The sequence below is a fragment of the Aptenodytes forsteri genome, unplaced genomic scaffold, assembly GCF_000699145.1.
Source record: "Aptenodytes forsteri isolate BGI_AS27 unplaced genomic scaffold, ASM69914v1 Scaffold76, whole genome shotgun sequence".
In the NCBI taxonomy this organism is placed as follows: domain Eukaryota; kingdom Metazoa; phylum Chordata; class Aves; order Sphenisciformes; family Spheniscidae; genus Aptenodytes; species Aptenodytes forsteri.
In genome coordinates, this window is record NW_008794444.1 from 5182308 (window position 1) to 5207640 (window position 25333).

Below are 25333 nucleotides of genomic sequence, written 5' to 3' on the forward strand. Positions count from 1 at the left end.
AGGGGGGTTGGACTAGATGGCCTTGAGAGGTCCCATCCAACCCAAATCATTCTGTGATTTTTATAAAAAGTGAAAGCTCCTAAAGTTTTGTTCCCTTTTTAACAGCGGATTTCTAAAAGGTGTATTTTTGCCCTTGCATCATCATATCACAAATTGATAATGACTTTTGATCGAATATCAAAAGGGGTTAGTATTGGTGCTGCTTGTTAGACCTTAATACTATGAAACGCACCCCATTTGTATGCACCTCCAAACTCCTGTTGATTCCTGTGGGTTGGGTTACGTCCAGACGTGCATACACACACCTCAGGGCATTTCTCACATGCAGCTGAGGCAATGTAACAGCTAGTTTTTCTCTGGTGAAAAGGGAAAGGTTATATTGCCCATCCATCTTGGGAAAGTAAAGAAAACATATTGCTGTATAGTGGAGTTCTAGTATCTTACGAAGTATGTACTTCGCTTCCCCTGCCCCCCACATGAAAATGTTTTTCTTCCCCAAATTTTTTTTTTATTATTATTTTCCAGAATTATTTTGCACTCGGATTCCTGAGAACCGAACCACAAAAGCACTAGCCATAGACCCTCTGGTATTGGAATCCCCTCAGAAGTTCTTCTTGCGTGTAAAGCAGAAATTGCAGCAGCAGCGAAAAGGTACTTGGTATTGCTCTTAAAAACACTTCAAAAACTTCCTTGACTTCAGGGTTTCTGTTCTTGCTTATAATCTCTCGCGTGCTTTGGCAGAGTATCATTCTTCTTTCTTTGTAGTCTGCACGCAGTGGAAAATAGAGGAAGAAACCTGCAAATCTGCCTTTTCAAACCTGGAGATGGCATTAAACTTGGTTTAACTATGGCTTAGGGCTGTGGACTTCTGATCTTGAAGCTTGGCATCATTAGTCCGTTTGAGTGCACTGACAACACAGGCCATCTACCTTCAGGCTCCTGATGTGGTTAAGAGTTCTTTAGAGACTAGGTGTAACACTTTGCCATGTGAATGTGAAACCTGGTGGAAAAATCCTGAACCTCTTATTTGCTGGCTCTTTTTTTTTTCCCTTAGCTTTTAATGCATGAAGAGAAAAGGTTTTGTTCTGAAAGAAATCCTCTTGTATTTTTTTTTCCATATTGTTACTTGATAGCAACCCTGTATATGCTTCTGTTCTGTAATTCAGTTTTGAAGATGAAGAAAATGATGCATGCCAAAGTCTTAGTAGCGTTCACTGTTCAAAACTGAACTTAATTTATCTGAAAACTCAAACCCCAATGCTTGTAGCTCCCAGCATAGCAGCAGCATGGCTAGCAGTCCAGATCTTGACGTCTGGAAAGATGGAAATGTTTGAGATGTTGGGTTTTGTGAAAACGGATTTTTTTTTTTTTTTTTTGCTCTGCAAGGAGGATTCATTAAAGAAAGGATAGGAAGAATGGTAAAGATAATACCATTAATAGATATGGTGTGCATTAGCTTGGTTTTGGGGGAAAGTGGGATATCTATAAGTCTTTAACTGCAGAGGTATTGATCTGGTGGTGAGGAAAAGCTAGTCCGAACAAATTCAAAGGGTGGCTTGCTGTTAATGTTAACAATTGAAATAGGCAGTGCTTTCACAGTTGTAATGCTAATCAAGACAACCTAGGAAACAACCTAGCTCCATTAAAAATGAAGCTAACTTTATGAATGTATTTTTATTAGTTCTCAAATATCACTAATTTCTTTTTTATTCCTTTTTTTTTTTTAATGGGCAGATCCAACACCTTCAAACCCAATCAGGCAGATTCCTCCTTCCACAACTACAGAAAAGCCGTTAGTCAAGTCTGCTTTTGCTGAGCAGCTCAGGAATGATCCTACAGAGTATGTGGCCACTGATAAGGATGATCAGGATAATTTCCTTATGGAATCAATGGATGCTGATGATGAAATGTCTCAAAATACAGTGACTAGTTCTGTGAATTTAAACTCTGCCCCTTTTAAAAATGGGGATCAGCTAGAAGAAAGGTGGGGAAATGGAGAAGCAAAACGTACTGAACTTCATCAAGACAGAAGAGAATTGGAGCCAAGTAATGAGCAAGCTGCTCATGGAGTAGAAAAGATGCTGGAGGCTAATTCTCAAAAGCCCTCACAGTGCTTATGTAGTATTATGCTCTCTTCGCCCAAAGTCCACATTCCAAGGAAGCAAAAGCCGAAAGAAGGCTGTAAGGTCCCTTCGGATAAACCTCGCACAGATCAAGTTGCTGGCAAAGCAGACAAAGAGGTGGGAGAACTTAATACTTTAGGGTAACTGATACATTCCTGTGCTGCTTGTAGCTCATAGTTGCAATTTATTTATTCTTTTTCTTGTCAAAAGTAATGAGCACTCAGAAGAGAATAAACTATTGTTTTATTGGATTGTACTGGTAAGCGCTTTCCTGTCAAAAGGATTTCTTTTTTCTCCGTACTCCAAGATGACAGTGTTCAGGGTTTTTTTTTGTTGGTTGTTTTTTTTTTGTTTGTGGTTTTTTTTAATAAAAGAAGGCCTTTTGGTTTAGTATTCACAAGCCACAGTATGGGCTGAAAGAGTTCTCTACCTGAAGGAGCGTCCTATGTCATCTCTTTACTACATTAATTGCTGTGTGTTGGTATGATGAACATGAAACAAATCACTGGCCAATCCAGCTCAAAGCCAAGGAGGAGAGATCTTTCCTAGCTGTAGTCTAGGGATGGTTCTAAAGTTCACTGAATCAGTACAGCTGATAGTGAGGTAAAAGTCTTGGCTTTCCTACAGAATATCCAAACTCCTGTTGAATTAAGTGGGACAAGAATCTTTTCCTAGGAGACTGGGCTGCAGATCTTATTTTCAATTCAATACACGCTTGGCGGTATTTACAACTTTCTGAATAAATCTCGAGGAAAGCAGTGTATTTTGAAGCATGCTGCATTCCTCAGTGATTAGCCTAGGAAACTGGTGGAAGCACACCTTCCCAAGGGTTGAGTTTCCTTTGTTCTCTGGAGGAATCTGTGGGATCGGAGTCCTCTTCAAGTTAAGCAAGTTAATTGTTTCGCTCTCCCTCACCATTGTCAAGCATGTTTGATATGTTTTCCTGTATTAAAAAAAAAAGTTACCTTTATGATGAGCTTTGATTTTGATAAGGAACAGGTATCCATTAATATTAAAGACTTGTAGCTGAGTAGGAGATGCTCACAGAGATGTTATTGGACACTACAGATCTGAGCATCGAGTAGGTACCTTTCCTCAGGCAGGGTTAAATTGTTGGCAAGATCTTTAGTGAAGTCAAGGCTGATGGTCAAAAGGCGGTCATTATTCAAGAAAGGATCTGGAGTTTGTTAACTGAAGTTATGAGGAGAAATAGTGATAGTTTCAGATGTTAAAAAATCGTTTTCCGAGAAGCTTTTTTTAAAATGAAGTCGTATGTTTCACACACAGTGTTCCAAACTGCAACTCAAGTGCAACTGGCTTGCTGGCTATGTAATGCAAAATGAAGGTACTGCAGCTGTATGTGTGTCAGTAGTTCACAATATCAGGTATAGCCATTTTAATACTGTCTAAATTTTTGCAATAACAGAGCTAATAAATACAATTTTATTTTTCATGGATAACTTTCTTTCTGAGCAGTAATGGAGGACAGATGGCAAAGTGTAAGAGGTATGGCATAGTGTTGGTGTTTTTGTGAGGAGCTTTTTGAAATTGTTAGAGGTCTTGGCCAACGACTTTGTCTTCTATAATTTAAATTCCTGTCTTCACTTGTGCATTAGACTCCAGCTTGATTATGCTTCAACATTTATGTGTATAATGGTTGTTTTCAGTTTTTCTGGTCTGGAGGATAGTACCTAAATATTCTCAAGGTATACAGGAGTTAATTTCTATTTTGCTAATGCCGTGGTGATGTTGCGTAGCTTAGTCTAATTTAAAAATGACTTTCTTTTTTGTTTTAACAGAAAAATGTCTGCCTAACCAGTTGGAGAATTAAAGTGATGGATGGTAACACTGCAATATGTGTTGAAGGAAAACGGAAGTAAGAAAAAGTTTTCTGATTTAAGTGCAATGTAAAACAGGTTGGTGGGCTTTCAGCATCTGAGCTAGAAAGGCTATATACCATCTTCGCCTGGCTGAATAGCTGTAGCTTTGAGACTTGCATTCTTGGAGTATCTTGGTGTCGTGGTTGGAAGCAGTTCCACACACTTCCGCTGCCTTCCTCCCCAGCCACAGGAACATGGCCCTTCGCTTGCATCCGAACCCTTATGACAGTGCTTACAACTCTTACCTTTTTTTTTTTTAACATAGTTATCTATCTTCTGACTAAGCACACTGAACCCATTTGCTTCAGAGCCTGCAGAATGGCAGAGCTGGTGCATGAGGGGATGAGGGACTGCACAGCTGGAGGCTGACGAACTGGGGGGGAGAAGGAACCATGGTTGTCCTGGCTTAGGTGGCCATGGGAGCACCTTCATGGAACTTACTCTTAGCCTTTGGCAAATACAAAGTGATGTTATAGTTTAAATTTCTTTATCAAGGAAGAGGTGAATTCCTTAATGTGTGCAAGAGGTAGAGTGCTACATACAGGAAACTACTGGTTAAATAATTATTTCAAAGTCCAGTCCTGAGTCGATCAAAGAGCTTAAGAGGAATAAAGACAAATGTGTTTGTCTAGTAGATCCCTCAAACTGATGCTGACTAGGGGTCTTATGAGCTTCTACTTCATTTCACAAAAATTCTGTTTTGTGGCTGCTTAAGTCAAACTTGGTGCAGACTGCCATTGGCCATACGTTCCTGCCATACCATTTGTGATGGCCCTATTATGCCTACAGCTATATGGTGACCACAGCAGCAGCTGATCCACCTGAAAACTGACTGCAGGTTTTTTTGGTTATGTTGTTGGTCAGATTGTATTCAAGTAGCTATAAGATCAGGAAAAGAAATACCAGAACAAAGGAGAGATTTAGCTTGCAATAGTTGTTTGAAGACATTGTGAAAATATACCCTTGGAAAAGAGTATTCTACTCTTTCTGTAGTTAGTAACTACCTAACACAGTTACTTATCTATCTACTGAAAACTCAGAACCTTGCTCAACAGCAGTAGCACTGTGCAAGGAAGTAATTCAGTATGCTTATGGATGTCAGGAGGCTACATACTCTGTGGTAGGATTTGTAGTAGGAATTGACGTTTGTTTCATGGCTGTATGGAAACAACTGATCCTCTCACTTTGCACCCTTCACTACTAGCAACATGTTTTCTTTTCGTTTGTGTTGGTGTGTATCTGCTACATGTTGCTTAGACATGATATATTTGATTTGCTTTATAGACCCTTTGAATTGACTTCTGTTAATGTTTTGTGATGTTATACAGCTGAATGTTTTCACTGTCGTCTTCGGTTTCAGTCTGTAATACTGTTCTGTAGTTTGGTCTGTTGATACTGTTGTAAAAGTATATTAAAAAAAACCCAAAAAAACCCCCAAAAAACCGTTGTAAAAGTATATAAAAAAAACCCCAAAAACCCCAAAAAACAAAACCCCCCAACACTCTGTAGATTTTCTACTTTAATGCTTGGTTCTGTTTTTTTATTTCTCACGGAGAAGTCCCTTAATAATTTCTTAACAACTCCAATTTTTGCACATATTAGGGCTCCTTCTTCAGTTGTTCTTGTCTTTAAATAGGAAGGTCAGAAATAAATATAATAATCCTGGGGAAAATATACATTTGATCTGTATAATGGTAGTTTTGTAACTTGCATAATGGTATCACTGCAGTAATGAGCTGGATGGAGTCCTTTAGTCCATTTTGCTTCTGCAGCCTAATGTCAAGCTAATGTTCTGTGACTAACGTTTGCAGTAGTTGACATGTTCATTTTGTCTCCCGTCCAAGTATTAGACAAGGCCAGAACTGTTTCTCTTCCGAGCTAAGAAAAGAAAACCTAGCACATCCTGCCAGTGTCTATATCGCTCTTAAAATATGTAACACTGCCCATCTCATATGGGATATCAATATTGTAGTCTTAAATTCCTTCTTTTATGAAAACAATGTTTTATTTCTGTTCTTCGTGTTATCTGTCTTTTCTTAGAGATATGAAAGATCTTTCTTGGCATAGTAATGCAATTATGGAACGCATAGCACACAACCAAGTTAAAACATCATCCGGCAGTATCTACTTGCTACAGGGAAATATAGATTCAGCTTCGATGAGAAAAGAAGGTAAGAAGATGATTCTTAATGTAACGTTACAAACTGAGAAGGGCTTTAGATTTATGATTGAACATACTGCTGAAGCAAACGTTTTGTCTTATCCTGCTAGTTGGGCTCGGTGGGTATTCAGCTGGAAAGCGACTCCAGCATCAGATTTCTAAATACTATCTCATGTTACTTGTAGCTGGCACTTCTAGGGTGCTGCACTCGCAGAGAGGGCTTTCGGAGCATGAAGTTGACTAATGGGTATGTTCTTTTAAAGAAACTGGTTTTTGTTAAGGTTTCCTTTTTGTAATTTTGGTCCATGTTTTGGCATTTAAATAGTGTTAAGATATTCAAATAGGGATTGAGCTGGATTGGCCAGTGATTAATACACTACTGAAATTACTCTGGTGTTTGCGTTCTATCTATGACTTACTATTCAGTAATTAACGACTAGCTCTGCAATGCTACATAGAATTTCTGTTTGGAGACAGACTAGTTATGCTGTCAGTGCTTTATAATTTAGTAAACTGATCCATCTTTAGGGTCTAAGTGGTATGTTATACCAAATCCAGCAAAACTTCCTGCTTCAGATTGTTTTGAAGCATGTGGAATTTTAAAGGAAATTTAATTTACACACAAAGTTAAAGTTAGGTGAGGCTTTATTCTATTTTTCTGCTTCATGTGCATTCTCTGTCATGTTCACTAGTAAATGAGCTGCCATGTTAGTGCTTACAGGCAGCTCTAGGAACATAAAGATCATTTGTGGCATAGATGGAATACCTGCTTGCCTTAATACAGACGTGCCTTGTGCGCATGATCGCTCTCTTTCTAAAGGAGCATATATGCACTCTGGTTTTTCAGGCCCAGCACAAGGCATCCAAAAATGTCTGTGGCTTTAATTTTTTTTCTTCTCATTTGCAGTACTGGGATGCATTCTGATAAATACCTGACTTAGCTGCTCTCTGACTTGAATTTTTTTATTAGTTCCTTTGCTAAATACTTACATTTGTTTTTATTTTACTATTCTGAGAAGGAAAAGTGACAGCAAGGGACTTCTGAACAGAGTGGCTCAAGTACTACAGAGGTTTCCTAAGCCTAAGAGTTAATGAACTATGCTGGGTCAACTCCTCTGATCTTCGGACTTAGCACTTACAGCAAAACGCGCTTCCTTCTCAGCTTCCCCCTCACCTCCCAACACCCCCCAATATGCAAAAAAACTGTCATAGGGTTGGTGTGGAAAATACCCTGGAAATATCCTGAACAGATTCAAAACTGATATATGGATCAAAAGGGAAGTTAAAGACAAGCTAATGTAGGTAGAGAGGAGAAGAAATGCCACATCTAAAGTCTAACCTGAGGATTTCCCTAAACCAGGGCTGCTGGCAGCCAGGAGCGCTGGGACTGTCAGCAGTGGCACCATCAGTTTGTGAACAACGCTGCACCAGTACAGAACTACTTGCCTGTGGAAAATATTTGACCGGTGTGTACTGATACTCCAAGTGACTCTTCAAAGCACTGAGATTATTAATGAATTGTGTTTCAGTAAGAGCACTGGCTAGCACTTACCTACTTCTGCCCCTTATCAGAAGTGGTTATTAGCAACCTGGTACTCCAGGTGTGCTACCAAACCTATCCACGGGTCACTGTTGATGGAACTGTGCAGAGGACAGTACAGGCTATTTAGTTGCACAGGCTCTGTTCCTGGAAGGGTGTTTTCTGTGGTTGATCTCCCAACAGCCCCACAGCGGGAATGTTGCACACAACCCCCTGTGGTGCTCACTGCATTCCAGCCTGCATCTGTGCAGTGGCACTTGCTGTGCTTTGGCTAGAGCCCTTCCTGGTGATCAGGAAGTATTTTATCCAGTCCATATAAAGAATGAACCTATGTGCTATAATGAAATGCTACTCCTAAAGCATTTTAAAGGAGCTGAAGGATGAAATAACTAGCGTGTAACATCTTGCAAAAAACCTGCTTTGATACCTGTGGACCAGAAAGGTGGCTGATGCAAAGCTTTTTAAGAAAGTTGTTTCCCAAGGCCCTTGAAATGAAGGAATGTGGAATTTGGCATTCATATGAGGTAAACCAATAGAGACTGTAATAATGAGTGGGACTTCTTTGATGGGGCCCCTAGACTTTGGGCTTCTAGAAAGGCTCTTGGGAAGATTGTAAGGACGCAAAGTAGTTATGTGATAAGGAGGAGGAGCTTCTGTGGGTTTAAATAACAGTAGAAAATGAGAGGAATAAAAGGAATCCCATAACGATGTGGGCTGTTGAGCAGATTCATAAACTTTGTAGAAAAGAACATGAGCTGGGAAGCAGCAGCTGTAGTCTGATGTTGCTAAGTTGCATCAGGATGGTAAGGGTGAGTGCTGGCCAGAAAGCATGTCTTAGGAGCTTCAGAATGGGCATCGAAATGATGAAATTTGGTCTTGATAGATGTAAAATGATGCAAGTGGTGGTAGAGGAAAGCATATTGTTACAGATATCACAGAATGGTTTCACAGTTTGGTTTGGGAGGGACCTTTAAAGGTTTTCTAGTCCAACCCCCATATGGTAGTATATGATGATACATGATTGTAAGACTCAGTTCACTGTAAAAACTGAGGAGCAAGGTTTGGGGGTTTTGACAGATGGCTCTATTAAGAGGTCAGCTTAATGCTTGCTAGCAGTTAAACAACTTGAACATTGAAAATGAACGGAACAAAAAGACTGCTATCGGCTGGGGGGGGTTGGGGGTTTTGACAGATGGCTCTATTAAGAGGTCAGCTTAATGCTCGCTAGTAGCAGTTAAACTTGAACATTGAAAATGAACGGAACAAAAAGACTGCTGTCGGCTGTAAAACCTTTATGATATGTGAACAGCTTGAAGACTGAGTACAACTCCATGTCTTTCCTTCCCCCTCCCCACAGAAGCCCCAACATCCTACTCTCAGAAAGAATGCAGAAGAAGTAGTAGGAAATGTGTGGAGAAGAATGACATGTTTAAAGTTGTGAAAAGGCTTTCACAGGGCAAAGGACAAACTAAGCTAAGACTTTTTGGCCTGCAAAACAGGAAACCAGGGAGGAGGTGTGGGAGAGGTTAATGAAATAACAAAGGGAATGGAGATGGTAAATAAAGATCAGTTGTGTGCAGTCTCTTGCCATAACAGAATAAGGGAAATAAAAAAAAAAAAAACAAACAGTAGAGGGGAAATAAAAAGTTTTTCATGCTACGTGCATCTCATTTGTGGAAATCCTTGCACACGATCTTGTAGATGCTGAAGTTTTACATTAGTTCCATCGGAGACTGAGCAATGTCCTGGAAGACAAATTCCTTTAGGGTTTTTAAATACCTAGAAATCAGTGTTGATTTCTCAGTTGGAGGTTGGGAGATTGCTTGGAGGGAATATTTCTGTATACGTGCCTTGCTTCTGTACTCTACTTTGGCCTCTGCTGTTAGTATCCTTTCCCTGGTTGGGGCTAGATGGACCTTTGGTTGTACACTGAATAAACTAATGAAGGGAGTGCCTTTCTCACTTCCCATCCTCCTGGAGGAGCTCAGTTACTGGAACTCTCTGTTGGTGCAGGCTGACAGTAATGGCCTTTCAGCTCCTAAGATTAACAGTTTGTGGATGTGATTTCTTTTTTTTTTTTTGATTCATGTGCCTGTTGAATGCTTTCCAGTAAAGATACTGCTTCCCAGAATTTCAGATAAATAGGCTACTACTTAAGCTTGTTTTCTAATCACATGTTGCAGACCCTTCTTGTCGTAGTCCATGACTCCAGTGGTCTCAGAGGCTGAACGCTGCTGGTTTTTCAGACATTGTGAGCAGGCAAGCGGTGGCTCAATGTTGTTGTGCTCCTGCATCTGTACAGATTATAGCCGCTCAGCGAGAAGGCTACGTGATAGCCTAGTATCCACCGGAGTGTTAAACGGCCAATGTTCTGCTCAGAAAGGCTGGAGTGCAAGTGATGCTTTCTCCCTTCTCTGTTGCAACAAAGGATTACATTATACCTTTGCATCAATGTTTGTTTTTAGGGTTGTTTTCCAATTTCAGGGACAAAACTAGAGTCATTCTGTTGTATCTGTACTACCTGGAGAACTTCCCAGGTTCATAATGTTGTTGCTAGATATTTTGGCTGCACCTGATCCTGATGCAGTTGTTCTTTGTCTAAGCCTCATGAACAGTCTGTGTGCTCTTGATTGAACAGCTTCTGTATCAAAGCAAAACAAAGTTCTCTTCCAAGTGGAGTTTCCTTGATACAGTAAGTCCCAAACAGCTTAGACCTAACCAGAGCCCAAAAACCTCAGGCTCTCTGAGGGACTTCTGGCACTCTGCAGAGAAGCCACGTGCCAGTCCAGCTAGATGAAAGGGGAAAGCTTATGCTCCTGGTTCCCAGGAAACTAGAATGCTGTCTCCAGACACTGACGCCTGTAATTAATGACCCCTTGGTTGACTTTTCTATGAAGTATGCTGTTCTCTTAAACTGGGGAAACCTGTCTCTCTCTAGTGTTCAAAGATGTAGTGAGCCTCTGAGGTACTTACAAAACCATGATTGTGCTGGATATTATTTCTAGCATTTCTGATTGAAAGTATTGCTCGGCTGTTGTTAATGCTACTTTTGTTTCAAACAGGATTTCCCTACCGTTTCATCAAAAGATTTACATACGGGTTTTCCAAAAAGTGGAAGGAATATGTTGAGGAGTTTCTTGAGGAAAGAAGAAGGTAATTTCTTTGGAGATTCTGTTTCATTGTGTCCTGGTTTCGGCTGGGATAGAGTTGATTTTCTTCCTCGTAGCTGGTACAGTGCTGTGTTTTGGATTTAGGATGAGAACAATGTTGATAACACACCAATGTTTTAGTCGTTGCTGAGCAGTGCTTACACTAGTCAAGGGCTTTTCAGCTCCCTGTGCTCTACCGACTGAGCAGGCTGGAGGTGCACAAGAAGCTGGGAGGGGGCACAGCCAGGACAGCTGACCCCAACTGGCCAGAGGGACATTCCATACCATGGGACGTCATGCTCAGTACATAAACTGGGGAAAGCTGGCCGGGGGGGCCGCTGCTCGGGGACTGGCTGGGCATCGGTCGGCGGGTGGTGAGCAATGGCACTGTGCATCACTTGCTTTGTGTATTCTATTATTATTATTGTTGTTGTTATTATTATTATTTTCCCTTCCTTTTCTGTCCTATTAAGCTGTCTTTATCTCAACCCACGAATTTTACTTTTTTTCCCCCCAATTCTCTCCCCCATCCCACTGGGGGGAGTGAGCGAACGGCTGTGTGGTGGTTAGCTGCCTGCCCAGTTAAACCACGACACATTGCAATGTCCTTTTAAGCATTTACTGAGATTTTGCTTTTTAAGAATACTAGAGGAGTATAAAAGATTGTAGGTGCGTGCATGAAGACTATGTTCCAGGCAGATACGGGTCACTGCTTTGGAAGGATACTCTTTCACCTTTCTTCATTACGCTGGCTTGGTTTTGTTCCACTGGTTTACGTAGCCTTAGAGTAAACACCAGCAAAGGGCTTCACCCGTGCAGTGGCTCGCAGTCTCTGTATGAGTAGAGCTGCACTATGCTATGGGGCTTCTGCTCGAGATGAGGAGAAGACTTCCAGTTTACGTAAGTTAATGTGTTGTTAAAGGACAACTTTTTCAGATGTTTATTATTTCTTTTCTTAAACTCCAAAACGTTAGGAAAGAACAAAAACAAAATGCTTGTGAGGATGAAAATGAAGAGAGTGACTCAGTGGTGGGTACGGATGCGTTGAAAAATGCAGAAGACTCGGCAAGAGATGTAAAGAAACCTGAAACCAGAAACACCACCTATGAAGTATCACCGAAGAATGATGAAAACGCTTGTGAGTATTTAATAATCCTTTTCCTTTGAAAAAAGTTGGGGTATTTTTGAGAGCTGTTTTCCCTGGCGAAAGATACCTAACATCTGTCCGTTTTGTATCTTGTTAATTAGGCTGTATGAAGAGCATTGACTTGTTTCTTTGTTTCTGGTTGCTGATGTACTGCAGCTACGACAAGTGGTTAGGGGCTGTCCGGAGGGCTAACCCTGGGAAAGAAGCAGGAGTCTCTTTTGGTCTGTGGTAGCTGAAGGCAGCGACTCCAGAGCTGTTTATTCTGACAGCAAACTTGACTTAATTTTTTTTCAGTTGCTATTTTGCATAACATACTCTCTTAGCCCTCCTGGGATGCCTGTGGGATTTAATACCTCTATCAAGGCTCTATCCTTGGGACTCCTCCCCTGCAGTGCCCACCCCCTTTTTTAGCTGGGTTAGTTTTAACTCATGTCAAGTCCTTGAGCAGGTTTATTTTATGGCATCTTTACGTTTTTGCCACAGTTGAGGCACAGAGAATGGTAACAATTGGGGATGGATGGAATGGATTGTGGAAAAATTCATTATGTTGGCTTTGTTTCTAAAAGAAATGGTTGTAAAGCCATAACCTATTGATCCACCTGTTTTTTCTTTGCCTTGTAATGCAATCCTAGCTTTGTTATGGACACCAATAGCTTTTGGTTTTAACTTTGACTTCCTTTTAATATCTTGTCATAGGTTCCAACAGGGCTTTGGCCAAACTTCATCGTACTGTTTGTTAATACTGTAATCAGATTTTCTTGCTAACACTATAAAAGCTGTTTTATTTTTTTTCTCTCATTACAGTTAGGGTTTGTTCAGTGTGCCAACTTTTCTTTATCATTCTACTTCCCTATATGACTTTTACAGTATTTATAACCTTATAAATAAAGTAAAAATAAAAAGTTCACAACAGTAAACTTTATAATTTGTGAAGATTATTACTTCAGTCATGTTAGGGTATACTTATTTCTAACCTGAGCACTTTTAAAAGAGCAGCATAACACTGTAGTAAGTTTTCTATTTTCCATTTAGTCAGTGCAAATGAGCCAGTTTAAACGCAAGATTGCTCCTATGCTTGTGAAGTCTGCGAAGCTGAATGTTCCAATACAATATTTGGGACAAAACTGTATTTCTTGTTTTTTCTTGTAGATACAACACCAAAGCGCAATTCCATATTGAATGACTCAAACAGAGTTTACACTCGTAGTGGCCGTCTTGTTAAACCACCATTAAGTTTCTGGTGTGGGCAACGTGAGTTTGTTGATCAGAAACTAAATGTTACTATAGAAGAAGGTGGAATAGATTATTTGAGCATGGTAAGATTCTTTTGCGTATTGTTACTTAAATGTTTCTTAAATATAATGAATAAACTTGGCTAGGTATCTAACAGAAAGAGTCCAGCTCTTGTAAGTACCTGAAGAGGCAGGCAATCTTGAAAACATTATAAAAACATTTTAAAACAAACAAACAGAAAATAGTCTTAATCTCTGTATTATCAGATAATTGTTGTTGTCTGTAAAATGGGGATAAAGGGGAATTACTTCTGGAAAAATAAGTGTTTTTTTGAAAGAGAAATGTATCAGACAGGAAGTTGTGCACAGGTACTGGTTTGGGTCACAGAGGTTCCCAGGTAAAACATTTTCTGTGATATGGTAGTGCCGAGTCCCTGCCACGGTGGTTAATCGCACAAGGGGAGCCAGTGCTGCAGGTAAGCTTTTGTGTTAATCTGTACTGTTCTCGGTTCTCCCCTTCCCGTGCAGGGTTTCACATTCATTAGGACCAGATATTTCCTCCTTTCTTGTGTCCTGATCTGTCCAGGTCGCCCCAGTTTTGACTGAGGTGTGCTGTTCTTATTTATTATGATGCTTCAAGCAACTCTGATAATATTCTGATAATGAGTGAAGGAAACGGCGTCCTCTGTGGTAGTTGTGAGCTTTTTTTTTAATCTCTCTAAGGTTGGTTGGCCTTATGGAATGGGGGTCGTACTAACACTTGTCATCAGCTGTGGCAGCGAAGATGTATGTCCAATTTACCACCAACTCAAGCAGTTCTAGGTCTAAAGATTTTAGCTTGTGTTTTAGAATATTTAAGTTTAAAGGGAGTCTGGCGAAGTTGCTTTGGTTGCATGCATTTACATAAACACAGGTGTTCATCAAGTAGTATTTAGTAGGCACTGGTCAATGTAGGTGACTTTTAAATCTACCCATCCTGTAAACATTTGGCTTTTTCAGAGTTGGCGTCAGTAGGCTTGGTATGTAATCTCTTGCAGAAGTTTAGATTAAATTGTTTTATTTTGAAGATGTTTAGTAGTGAAAAATCCCAAAGAAAGACCAGTTCCATCTCTAAGAAGAATAAAAGAAGGGAAGTAATAAAGACAACAGAAGAAACACCAAAAAGCCAAAGTAAAGGTAAAATTTTTTTTCTTCCTTTTTTTAAAGTTATTAACTAGAATCAGTGGGATCATGAGTTGGGTGCTGGAGCAGTATGGTGATGTCCTGTTAATGCAAAGAAATTATTTAAATCTTTTGATGGTCGATTGCTTCTTCTATGAAGAACTGTCAGAGTAGCATTAGTGCCTAGTTTTCTGGTTCTGCAGCTCCGAACAGAAGCTACGTTTGTAAATAATAGAACCCTGAAAACAATGTAAATATAAAGCAGAAGTTTCTCTTTTAAAGCAACTGTAACGTTTCCTGCAGAAAAGCTATTTGTAGCACAAGTAAAGCTTTTGGGATATTAGTGTTTGCTCAACCTCTGTCATAGCAGTTTAGCAACATTCTGTTTACTGTTTTCTTCTCTGTCTGCTCAATACTTTCACGTTCCCTTTTGTAGCCTTGATAATCCTAATTCTTTTAGTCGTCTGGAGGCGGCCTGTCACGGGAGCGAACTGGGCAGGCACAGGACGTCTCCTGTACATGAGGAACCCTCCCCACCGCTGGCTGTACTCCCTCTGAGCAGAGGGACGCTCGCTCAGAATGAATTCAGTGCTTACAACTGGTTTCGTGCTATGTCTTCTTTGTAAGAGTCATGTGTAAATGGATTTTCTCTGCTGCTTGACTGCCATGGACAGTGTTTATTTTTGTATCCCAACGTGACCATTCAACAGAATATCTCCTTGTCCTGAAGAACTCTAGTGTTCTGTTAATGTGGGGAGAGGCTTCTGCAGAACGTGGGGAGCTGCAGGCTGGAGTGTGCTGCTTGTCTCTTCCTACAGACTACGGTCTCTATAAAAGGAAGGAGTTCACAGATCTTAACGAGTGTGGGATGCATTGCAACCCGCAGCAGGCTAGTCTTTGCTTGTCTGAGAACACAGTAACGTTTTACGCTACAATGTGTGATATTATACTGACATCCTCTCTTTCAGGGAAAAACAATGAAAAAGGAGTCAGTTCCAAAAGAGAAACCAAGTCCGCTGGAAGCAAGGAGGCCAGGCGCTTCGTTTCAGATGATGATGACAGTGATCGTGCAATCGATAGTACAAACATTAAAACACAGCTTTCTGTTAAGCTGACTCCCTTAAATAATGATGTACTAAACAAACGTAACTGTAATAGCAGAATCCCAGGAATGACAAAGGAAAAGAGAGGAACAGAATATGGAGAATTGACTACGTATTCGCAGGCTTACAAGTACTCTTTAAGGTCAGCGAAACAACTTCAAGACAAGCATTTAACAGAAGACTCGCCAAGCACAGATAAGGAAGAGGAATCCAGTGAAGATATCCCACTGTCTATCAAAAGGAAAAATAAACTTTTATTTAAAAAAGAGACTCGAAACTCTAAATCTTCCTCTAACTGTAGAAGTTCACAGGATGAGGCAAACAAGGTGTTGTGTGAACAAAGGACAGTAAAACACTCTACTGTCTCCCACAGCGTGCAGCTGAGGCAAAGTGTGCCCGAAGCCATTGATGGTTCTGATTTACTTGAAGGAAAAACACCTTCTAGCGAGTCTAGTACTTCCCATCTGCCTGACAAGGCAGCGAGGACAAGAAGCAGAATCAACCCTCCAAGGTATTTGCTTGAATCTGACACTGAGCCCGAAACCAATGAGGAGGAATTTCAAGTAAAAGAAAAGAATTCAAAAGTATCTGATAAAAAAACAAATTGTAAAGTTTCTAACACTGCCAAGTCTTCAGCAGCAAAATCAAGAGAACCTGAGAGGGAAAAGATGCAGAAATCTCAAGAACTTTTTCCGAGAGCAACTGACGGTTGGTCTGAAAAGGAATTACAGAAGCTCTACAGGCAAGTGGTTGCCCTGTCTTCACAGGGCAAAGATTCCCTCAGACATCGGGAGGTGTAATAGACTGGAGGGTTTGGATCGTCTGAATTTGGATTTTTTCAGATTCGGTCTCTTTCACATTATTCTAAAGGTTTCCTGTGTGTTTTAATTCCCTCTTGCAAAATAAATTTTGTTAACGAAATAAACAATAGTGACGTAAAGGAGGCAACTGAGTATTTTCTAAAATAACTGTAGATGCGTGAGCCTACAGCAGCCCCTACCACTGTCATCAGTGTAAAGTGAGAGGAACACAGGTATTAGGCAAAATTTTGTGAATCTATGCTGCCTGTTTTTCAAAAACACATACTTAATCTTATTAGAGGTGATAAACATTCCTATGAGTAAAATTGAAAAACATGAGCAGGTAAATAGTATGGTAAAAGTATTGATATTTATAATTTAGACAGTAAGTCAGAGGTAGCATATGCTCTCCCCTAATGAAATAAAATGCTAAATGTGGTGTGCTTATGTATGTAAGTTTTGTCAAGGGGAGATTAATTGCAAGAATGTCTAATTAATGCATTGTCCAGTTACTTAAACAAGCTATTGGGCAGTATTTAATACATACGTTGAGTAATAAACTGACCATGTTTGGTTTTGTTTCTTTCAGATTAGAAACCTGAAAAGGCATGCGCTCGTGTCTCGGGGGGTGGGGGGGACCTGCTGCAAATAAGGAAGAAACTTAGCTTGTAGCGGAGCTGTTAGCTTAAATTGTTCAAATAAATCTGCATGCTTTAAAGCATCTGGACAAGACACCAGAGACAAGATTCTCTACACACAACGCACCGCGACCGTCCTAGGAAGGGCAGCTGGTCTCTGGGTATTGTACTTGGCAGCCTTGCGCAGGTTCTTCGGCATGACGAGGGTTGTGGCTTTGTTCTCTTGGCAGGGCCATTGCTTCATTTCCAAAGCACAAGAATGGCTTCTGGGTGGAGGTAGCCATGGCGGTGGGGTCTCGCTCTGCTGAAGAATGCCATCAGAAGTATGTAGAAGAACAACAGGCAAAAGGTTCCAAAACGCATGCCAAGAAGTCCACCGCTTCAGGAAAACCAGAACAGAAAGGTACTGACATCTTGGTTCTGGGTATGTCGTTGTCTTTAAATAATTTTAAATTCAGTATTTGTTATGTAATGGGAGATACAGACATAAACACACATCGGAGTCCGATAGTGAAGAAGGTTATCTTCTATAGTATAAAGGTTTGTTGCAGAGCTTGGAGGATGTCGTAAATGACTGAAGTGACAAGAAGAGAAACGATATTTTTAGAGTTTTCCAGTTTTGGCACGATGGGAAGACTTAAACTGGCTTTGCCACCTAAGGGAACATAGCTATTTATATCTTAAGAGGCTCTTGGAGGCCTGGTAGATGATGAGCTACTTGTAGAGCTACCGATCCAAAAAGGATAATGGGGCGCTTGTATGCACTAAGGGCAACGTGGAGTAAGAACAGCGAAGTTACGTTCTCTGGTGTCTGGCACTGATGTGCCTGTTGCTGTTGCCGTCTGGTTCCGAAGTCAGTAATTCGCGCTTACGGATAGCAAGTACGCCCTGAAGGGAAAGGCGCAAGATGCTCAATCCGGTTATTTAACCCAGAGAAGTTACGATGACTTAGTAAGTGCTTAGGTAAGGAAAGCTGTTTGACAGCAACTCTTCTAGCTGACAAAGACATGCCATCACGCAGCCATTGGAAGCTGAAGCTTTAAGCGTGACACAACTGTGGGCAAAGATGACTCGGGTGATGTTTCTTTAACAAGCTGTGCATCAGTCTCCATTTACTGAAAGCATTAAAATCCTTTCTTCTGTCCAAATGAGGTGATCCGGGTTACTCACAGTTACTGGGCTTCACGCGGGAACGCTCGACTCCGGTTCTGCAGCCTCCGTAACGTAGAACAGACCAGGTGACCTCAGTAGGCTTCCCTGCCCTTAAAGTCAGTGAAATATGATTTTGTGCAGACTTGGAAAAGCAGCAGCTTGAGGGTTCAAGTGCAGGACAATGCACTGTGTTTTTTTTTTTCTGGGATGTTTCTTTGAGATGTTTGTTGCAGTTACAGAATTAGTGTGAGAATCTGCTGGGCGTGAGTTTTGTAATGAATTTTATTCAGCTTTGATTGTGGTGGTATTGTTCTCGAGCACTTTGGAGCATAGGTCGAAACCATCTTATTTTGACTGTTATCATGGTATCAAAATTCCCTGCACTTCTGTGATTATGAAAGTTTTTTTCTAACGTTGCTGTTCATTTCGCCACTGCTGATACCCTACAGGGAATTTTTTCCTGTTTCACCCTGGCATTTGACATCGTCAGACCAGACTGCACGCTCTTCCATTAAGAAGAGACAGTTGTTTTGGTTAGTGAGCGTTCGTGAAGGGTCAGTTTACCACAGTGGTTTTAAGGTTTTTTGCTTTGAGGAGAGCATGTTTGGGACCTCTCGGACTCACCTGGGCCTTTGAATGCTAAGACGCTCTAAAATGACGGTAGCAAAGCAAAGGACTGAATTCAGTCCTGCGTGATACTTAGGCGGGATCTTTCCTGGCAGTTGGGAGCTGTTCACTGGCTTTCTCTCAGGAGGTGAGTGCATCCTGTTAACAATGGATCTTAGCGTAGGTACAAAAATGCTTTGTTGTTCTGAAAGTCTGTCAACTGTGGATTAATTTTCTTCTTTACTTGACTTGTCTGCGTAAGCAGCTATTTTAGTTTTTGTCTGAAGATGAGGGTACCGGGAGGATGATGTTCTAAATTTGCCCAGGAAGTCACTTGTAACGGAAAACAGAGGATAGGAATACACACACCAGCGGAAGTGACAAAGTCCTTTCTTTCCTTCAAGTAGGTTTAATGGCTCATCCTGTAGGTGTGGTAACTGGATTAAGGTTTGCAAAGGATACAACTGCATACGCTAAAGTCTCAGATGAGCATTCCACAAACCTCGTGTCGAGGATGCTAAACTGGTCTCTGTGCAGCGGAGCCTTCGTTTGAGCACTTCATGCCTCTTGACATGGGTGATATATCTTAGTGTCTTCTGTCTCTGAAATGCAGATGCATGGATAATTCTGTTAAAATAGCGATAAAATAGCTGATGTATGTACGACACTTGCAATGGCCGCGTAAGGCTGTGGAGTAAACTTCTGATCAAGATGCAGTAGAGAAGTTCTTTTTGAAAGCATAAATTGTGTAGAACTCAAAGGATCACGAAGAAGCTATAAGGCATTTCCACAGAAGAGAGACTGAACTGTATCACTAGCACTGATGTAGTTAGCGAATTTTAAAATCACGCTACGTAACTAATGTCTTAGAACAATTAATATTTTGATTCCTGTAGATAAGAAAGAGCCGGTTATGATAACTGCCAAAGTGGGAACCTTCAAAAGAAAGCAGCAGATGAGAGATTTCCTGGACCATTTGCCAAAGGACAACCATGACGATGTTTTCACTGCGACACCCTTTCAGAACAGAAGAGTAAAGGTAAGTCTGGGAAAACAGTGTATACACATGTATGCTTTTCTGGTTGGTATTTCAAGGGTGTGTTACAAGTCTGCTGGTTCAGTTCCATCCACAAAACCTCGTGGATTTTGGGGAAGAGGCCCATCTCCTGGATTTGTTACCGCAACACTTCGATTGCCGGCAGTGAGAACGTGTGGGACGTGGCTTCTGCAGATGAGGATTACTGCTGAATGGATGTGGTAGGGGTGTCCTTTCTGCCTCTGTGGGAGGAACTTCTGGGGCTGCGAAGCATTGGCTGTGCGGTGATACCGCTGTCCTGGGGACGACCATTGGATCCTTGTGCTGTGGAACCGGGTACTTTCTAAAGTCACGCTGATACTTAACAGGATTTTTTTCTTTCTCTCCCCTTGGCACATCTCACACCTACAACCACTTACCTCTCGATGCTGCCTGTTGGGTGGGTTTCTCTTTGGGAGTTCTGTTATCCTCTCGCCCTGGCCCTTGCCTGCGGTTTACTCACTCTCCTATTTGTTGCCTGTTTGACCTGGAGAGCTGCCCCGTTCCCCTGGCTCGGCTCACTTTCAGTAGCCAAAGCAGGAGGAGTGCCCTCCCCTCCCGCTCCACGTGCAGCCCCAAACACACCCAGCAGATGCAGCACCAGAGCTGGGGAGCGTTACCCTCTCTCTGTGATAAACCTCCACTTAGCTGTGGTGAAGCGCGGTTATGCACTCTAGATGTTAGTCAAGACTCTGTTTTCACTTTTAAAGAGAAAGCCACTCATTTATCAAGAGAATAATTCTTTTTTCTTTTTTGTTTTTCCCCTGTAGAGAAATTTTGAAGTATATTTTGTGATGCATCTTTGTGCCGTTACCTGGCCAAACTAGCTCTGCCTATTAAAACTAGCGCCTCAGTTCCAGCAGGGACTCCGGTCGGCACCCGTGTGTCTCTTGATACATTTGTTCTTTTGTGGGTTTTCTTTGTAGCAACAGTGCGTTTCTTGTTCTGGCATGCATCCAGGAGCAGAGTAAGGCCGTGGCTCATTGGAAAGTCAAAATTTAAGCAGTGGTAACTTCATTGCTTTCTGTAAACTGCGGTGTGCTATGGAGAAATCCCCATGACTAGTATGAGCGGATCAGCTATGAAGGAATCGGTGCACCCATGTCCAAGACACCCTGTTTTTGCAGGGGGGCTCTCCAGGAGACTCCTTTTTTGGTAGAATGCAGTTTCAGCCAGTGATTCAAAAGGGGTCTCCTTTTTTTTCCTTTTTTTTTTTTTCCTTTTTTTTTTCAAATTCATATTGCCTAGCTTGAGCTGTGCAAAAGAAACTCGCCTCCTTCTGTAGTGTCTGGTGAGAAGTGTACCTCCGGAGAGAAATTCTGTGGATTTAGGAGTCATGAGCAGCTTCCCCTCCCATGAACTAGTCCAGCCCCTCCCTGCACCCATGCAGACTCTTCACAGCTGCAATTTCTTGTGCTGAGTTCCAGAGCCGAGTTATTTGCTGTGTGAAGAGGCATAATCTTTTATTTGTCCTGAACTTGCATCTGCTGACTTTGTCCTCCTCTTCTCATGGGGAAGAGACAGCGACCAACTGTCCTGGTCCCCGTTCACCCCTGATGCCAGTTATAGCTCTTCCCCCCGCCCCCCAGGACCTGCTGTGCTTTTGATCATCTGTGCTGCTCTTCTCTGAACGGCTATTTGCTGTGTGAAGAGGCATAATCTTTTATTTGTCCTGAACTTGCATCTGCTGACTTTGTCCTCCTCTTCTCATGGGGAAGAGACAGCGACCAACTGTCCTGGTCCCCGTTCACCCCTGATGCCAGTTATAGCTCTTCCCCCCGCCCCCCAGGACCTGCTGTGCTTTTGATCATCTGTGCTGCTCTTCTCTGAACCTTTCCAGTTCTCCTCTCTCTTCAAAATGGAAGGACCAGAAGTTCACTGAGTAATCCTGAAATCCTCCTCCTGAGTAGTAATGGTCAGCTTTGAGCCTGTGATTTTAATCAGAAATTATTTTTTGAATGTGTAGTAGCAGCCAAAAAAAGGCCAGCAAAATGTTGGGCATCAACAGGAGGAGTATTAAGAGCGAGATCAAGGCATCGTTTGGCTGCTACGTCGAGTCCTTGCGTACCTTCGTTCTGTGTACCGTGCGCATTGCTGGCTTCTGCGTCTCGAGAGACATAGCGGAGTCAAAAACACAACCAAAGTGAGCAAGGGAATGGAGCGACTGCCTATTGAGGAGAGAGTAGGAAGTCTGGGACTCCTCCCTTTGGGGATGAGGGACACAACTAAGGTTCACAGAGTCCTGAAGAGGCTGTGTCCTGTTGCCACTCTGAGACACACCCGTGAGAAGCCTTTTCAGCAGACTTTTGTTAAAAAGGGCAGGTCACTGATTGCTCTGATGTGGCTTTGTAGTTGCCAGCGTTCCAGGGAAGCCACGATGACGACGACGATGACTTTGCACTTACAGACAACCCGATCACACCTTCCTCTGCTGTCTTCCCTATGGTGAAAACCCCTCAGTGTGAGCATATCAGCCCTGGTATGCTGGTGCCCATCAACAGGTAGGAACTCGTACTGCTGTCCCTCTGCTAACCTCTCCCTTTCTCATTTTCCCCAAGATTGTTTTTTGTCTTCTGAGAAAGATCACTCTTGGAGCTGGGACGCCAGTTCTCTTCCAGACTTAGAGCATGCGTAGTAAATCCTGCAGTCCTTGAGAGATTTGTTTAGAGAAAGCTCTTTCCTTTGACAGTGCGTGAGTTTGAGCTGCTCAACTAGTGTGGGCAACGAACACAATGCCAATTGCGTATCCTTTTACTCTTGGAGGAGGGAGTTATTTGGGCATCCGCCTTGGCAGAGGTTTCTCTGCTCATTTTGAGTCTTAAACCTGTTAAGCCAAGTGCTTCAGGCTTTACTGAAACTGGAATCATCTTGAAACTTGCAGAGTAACTGGCATTTTATCTAACAGACAAGAAGTGAACATCATCTGGGAAGATGATGAAGCTTTGTCTGATACTTGCATTAGGAGTTCTAGCATGTGATCTAATTAAACACTTCTGTGTTGTTATACTCCCGGAGCTGCTGTTACATTTAATTGACCAACAACTGTCTTTAATGACCATGCTAATTTTCTTTCTGAATTAGAGCTGTATGTATAATGCCTTTAACTGTATCCAGCGGATTCTGTAGGTGGCACGCCGGTGATGCTAACGTGCTTGATTACATCTACAGGAACGATTACGACAGGCACGTGTTCAGGATGCAGAAGAACACGCAGGGCAGCAGAGGCACCTGGGACAACGTCAAGAAGTCGTCGGTAATGCTGGTTTCCTTGGACGTTGCCTAGTTCCACCCTAACGATGCAAAGCTTTGCTAAGCAGCGGGCAAAAGAATCCCGGGATCACAGACTAGTTGTGTACATTCAAGACGGAGAACAGGAACCCTCCCTTACTTCCTCCCAAACTTCTGGGTTTTTGTATCCACTTCTCTTGGAGAAAAGTTCTGCTTGTTAGAAAAGAGCTATTTATTGTCAGGATTAAATACATTGCTTTTTTTTTCAGGATTTGTAACTGCTTTTGAATTCTGTGATCTTTAGGTACATTAAGTTCCTGTTACATTCTTCTGTACGGTGGGAAAGGAAACAGTAATTCTCACCTTGTATCAGAGAGTCCCTGAATTTATGCGTTTATTCCTGCAGTATCCTAGGTTTTGTAATTCTTCTGGCTTTTCCACAAAAAGCTGAGATCCCAGAAGCAGAAAAATGGCTTGTGCCTCTAGTTTAGTGAAAGCAGTTGTGGTAGTTGAAGAGTTTTTAAATTTTTAGTGAAAATGTAGCATAGTGATAGGGCAACTTAATCCCAGCATAATACTGAGTCTGCCAGCCCTGTCCCCCCGTGTCCCCCCCCGCTGTTCTGACGTCCCTGGGCTGGTGCTGTAGCAGCTGTTTGAGCAGAGCCTTTTTATCCTTTCCATCAGGCCGGAGGTGTGCTTGGTACGCCAGCTTCGCACAGAACCAAGTTCAGTTTTGATAAAAGTAAGTACTCTTTGTTTCTCCTCCTTCACTTACGTTCACATCGCCACTGGCTTCTTGGGTGTCCACAGTCCTTGTGTTTAATAATTTTTCTGCAGTCTGTTTCTCATAAGTGTCTTTGCTTTTTGGACCTTCGGTAACTGCTGCTTAAGCTCAGGCCCACACACTACTCACACCCCTGTTTTTCTTATTGCAGAAGTGAAACAGACCTCTGTTGTAGGGAAGCTCTTTGTGGTCGAGGCAGCAGATTCATCTGATGAAGAACAGGATGACTCTTATTTTTCTGTTTAATGAATGAACTTTGTGGATTTTATTAGTTCAACACTTATGCGCCTCTCCTATGAAGCAAAGGGGTTTGGCCACCCCTCTGACGTGGTGTTCCTGTGATGTTAAGAGTTCAGTTCGGAAGCCTTGACCTGCAGTGTTGTTACGTGTTCCAACGCCAGCCTCATCTTGCTGCCTCCCCAGCAATGTTTGTCATTTTCCATCTGTACAGTGGCACTTTCTTGCCCAGGCCCCTCCTTCCCATTGCCCTGTTGCTCCTGGGGGAGGGAGGAATGTACTCGGATACCAATTACTGGGAAGTTTTGATTCGTTTTAAGATAAAATATCTTTTTGAAATATGGCTGTACAATAAATTTATAATGGTACAGTCTGTAACTAATTGGAATTGCTTTTTAATTTCCTCTACTGAGAGTTTGAATTTTTACATTTCCTTAATGTAATAAAACGGGACAAGCTTATTTTACTCATGTATGAATCGGACTCTTTGGGGGGGAGAAGCACGATTCACAAGCTGTCAGCGAGGTTATTTATCTCCTAGTTTCCCTCACTTCCATACGGGCCTCTTCATGAACACGTTCCAGAAAGGGCTAGGAAGGAATAAAAATGAAAAGTTCTTTTGCCAGGTAGCCACAGTGTGGCAGCAACAAGCTGCAGCCAGGCTCTGTGCTGTGGAAGGCTTCACCTGGGGAGTCGCCTCCACCTGCAGCCAGAGCAGGAGGGAATGGGGAAGCACTGGTCACAGCTGTGGGGCTGGGAGAGGGGATAAGGAGATGTGAGGCCACCTAAGAACAAGGGCATGTGCTTGCTGCCCTGGGCCCACACATCTCTACTTCAACCCTAGCAAACCTTTCAGTCGTCTGGGCAAGAAGGATAAGGAACATCTGGAAAGTCACTTTTTTCCCAGGAAACATGGGTACCAATCTTGCAGTAGATGGCAAGTAGCTGCTGGTGGGCTCCTTCCCCTCTGTCACCACCTTTCTGCCTAAGCCGGAAAGCTTTACTTTGCCAAAACACTTCAGCCATTGCTCTCATTTTTAAAGAAGTTTTGGAATGATCATACCCAACAAACAAAAACTGGCCCTGCCCTCAGAGCCACTTGCCTTACTCTACACATTGGCCCTGTGCCAACAGGCAGCAGCAGTGGGGGCACCACTCTGCGCGACACAGCAGGCACATGTGTGACCCTGTTGGAGGCAGAGAGGTGAGCGCCTGGCAGAGACACAGCCTTGCCTTAGGTGACAAAGGGCAGTGGATGGAGCATGCCAAAAGCCCCTGATGTTTCTGCAAGGATTTATTTACATATTTTACAGTGAA

At 42.2% G+C, this 25333-nt stretch overlaps 1 protein-coding gene across 1 annotated transcript in view; it reads left to right on the top strand.

Moving 5' to 3' along the window:
• Positions 1 to 24477, top strand: part of MIS18BP1 (MIS18 binding protein 1) — a 27126-nt gene extending 2649 nt beyond the window's left edge. The window contains exons 2-16 of the mRNA XM_009289914.1: positions 526 to 651; positions 1735 to 2240; positions 3923 to 3999; positions 6044 to 6174; positions 10767 to 10857; positions 11828 to 11991; positions 13150 to 13316; positions 14300 to 14408; positions 15362 to 16238; positions 17165 to 17358; positions 19589 to 19731; positions 22120 to 22268; positions 22936 to 23020; positions 23680 to 23737; positions 23931 to 24477. Coding sequence (XP_009288189.1) covers positions 526 to 651; positions 1735 to 2240; positions 3923 to 3999; positions 6044 to 6174; positions 10767 to 10857; positions 11828 to 11991; positions 13150 to 13316; positions 14300 to 14408; positions 15362 to 16238; positions 17165 to 17358; positions 19589 to 19731; positions 22120 to 22268; positions 22936 to 23020; positions 23680 to 23737; positions 23931 to 24025 — 2972 coding nt within the window. The 3' untranslated portion in view covers positions 24026 to 24477. The remainder of the gene's footprint in view (positions 1 to 525; positions 652 to 1734; positions 2241 to 3922; positions 4000 to 6043; positions 6175 to 10766; positions 10858 to 11827; positions 11992 to 13149; positions 13317 to 14299; positions 14409 to 15361; positions 16239 to 17164; positions 17359 to 19588; positions 19732 to 22119; positions 22269 to 22935; positions 23021 to 23679; positions 23738 to 23930) is intronic.
• The last annotated feature ends 856 nt before the right edge of the window (positions 24478 to 25333 follow it).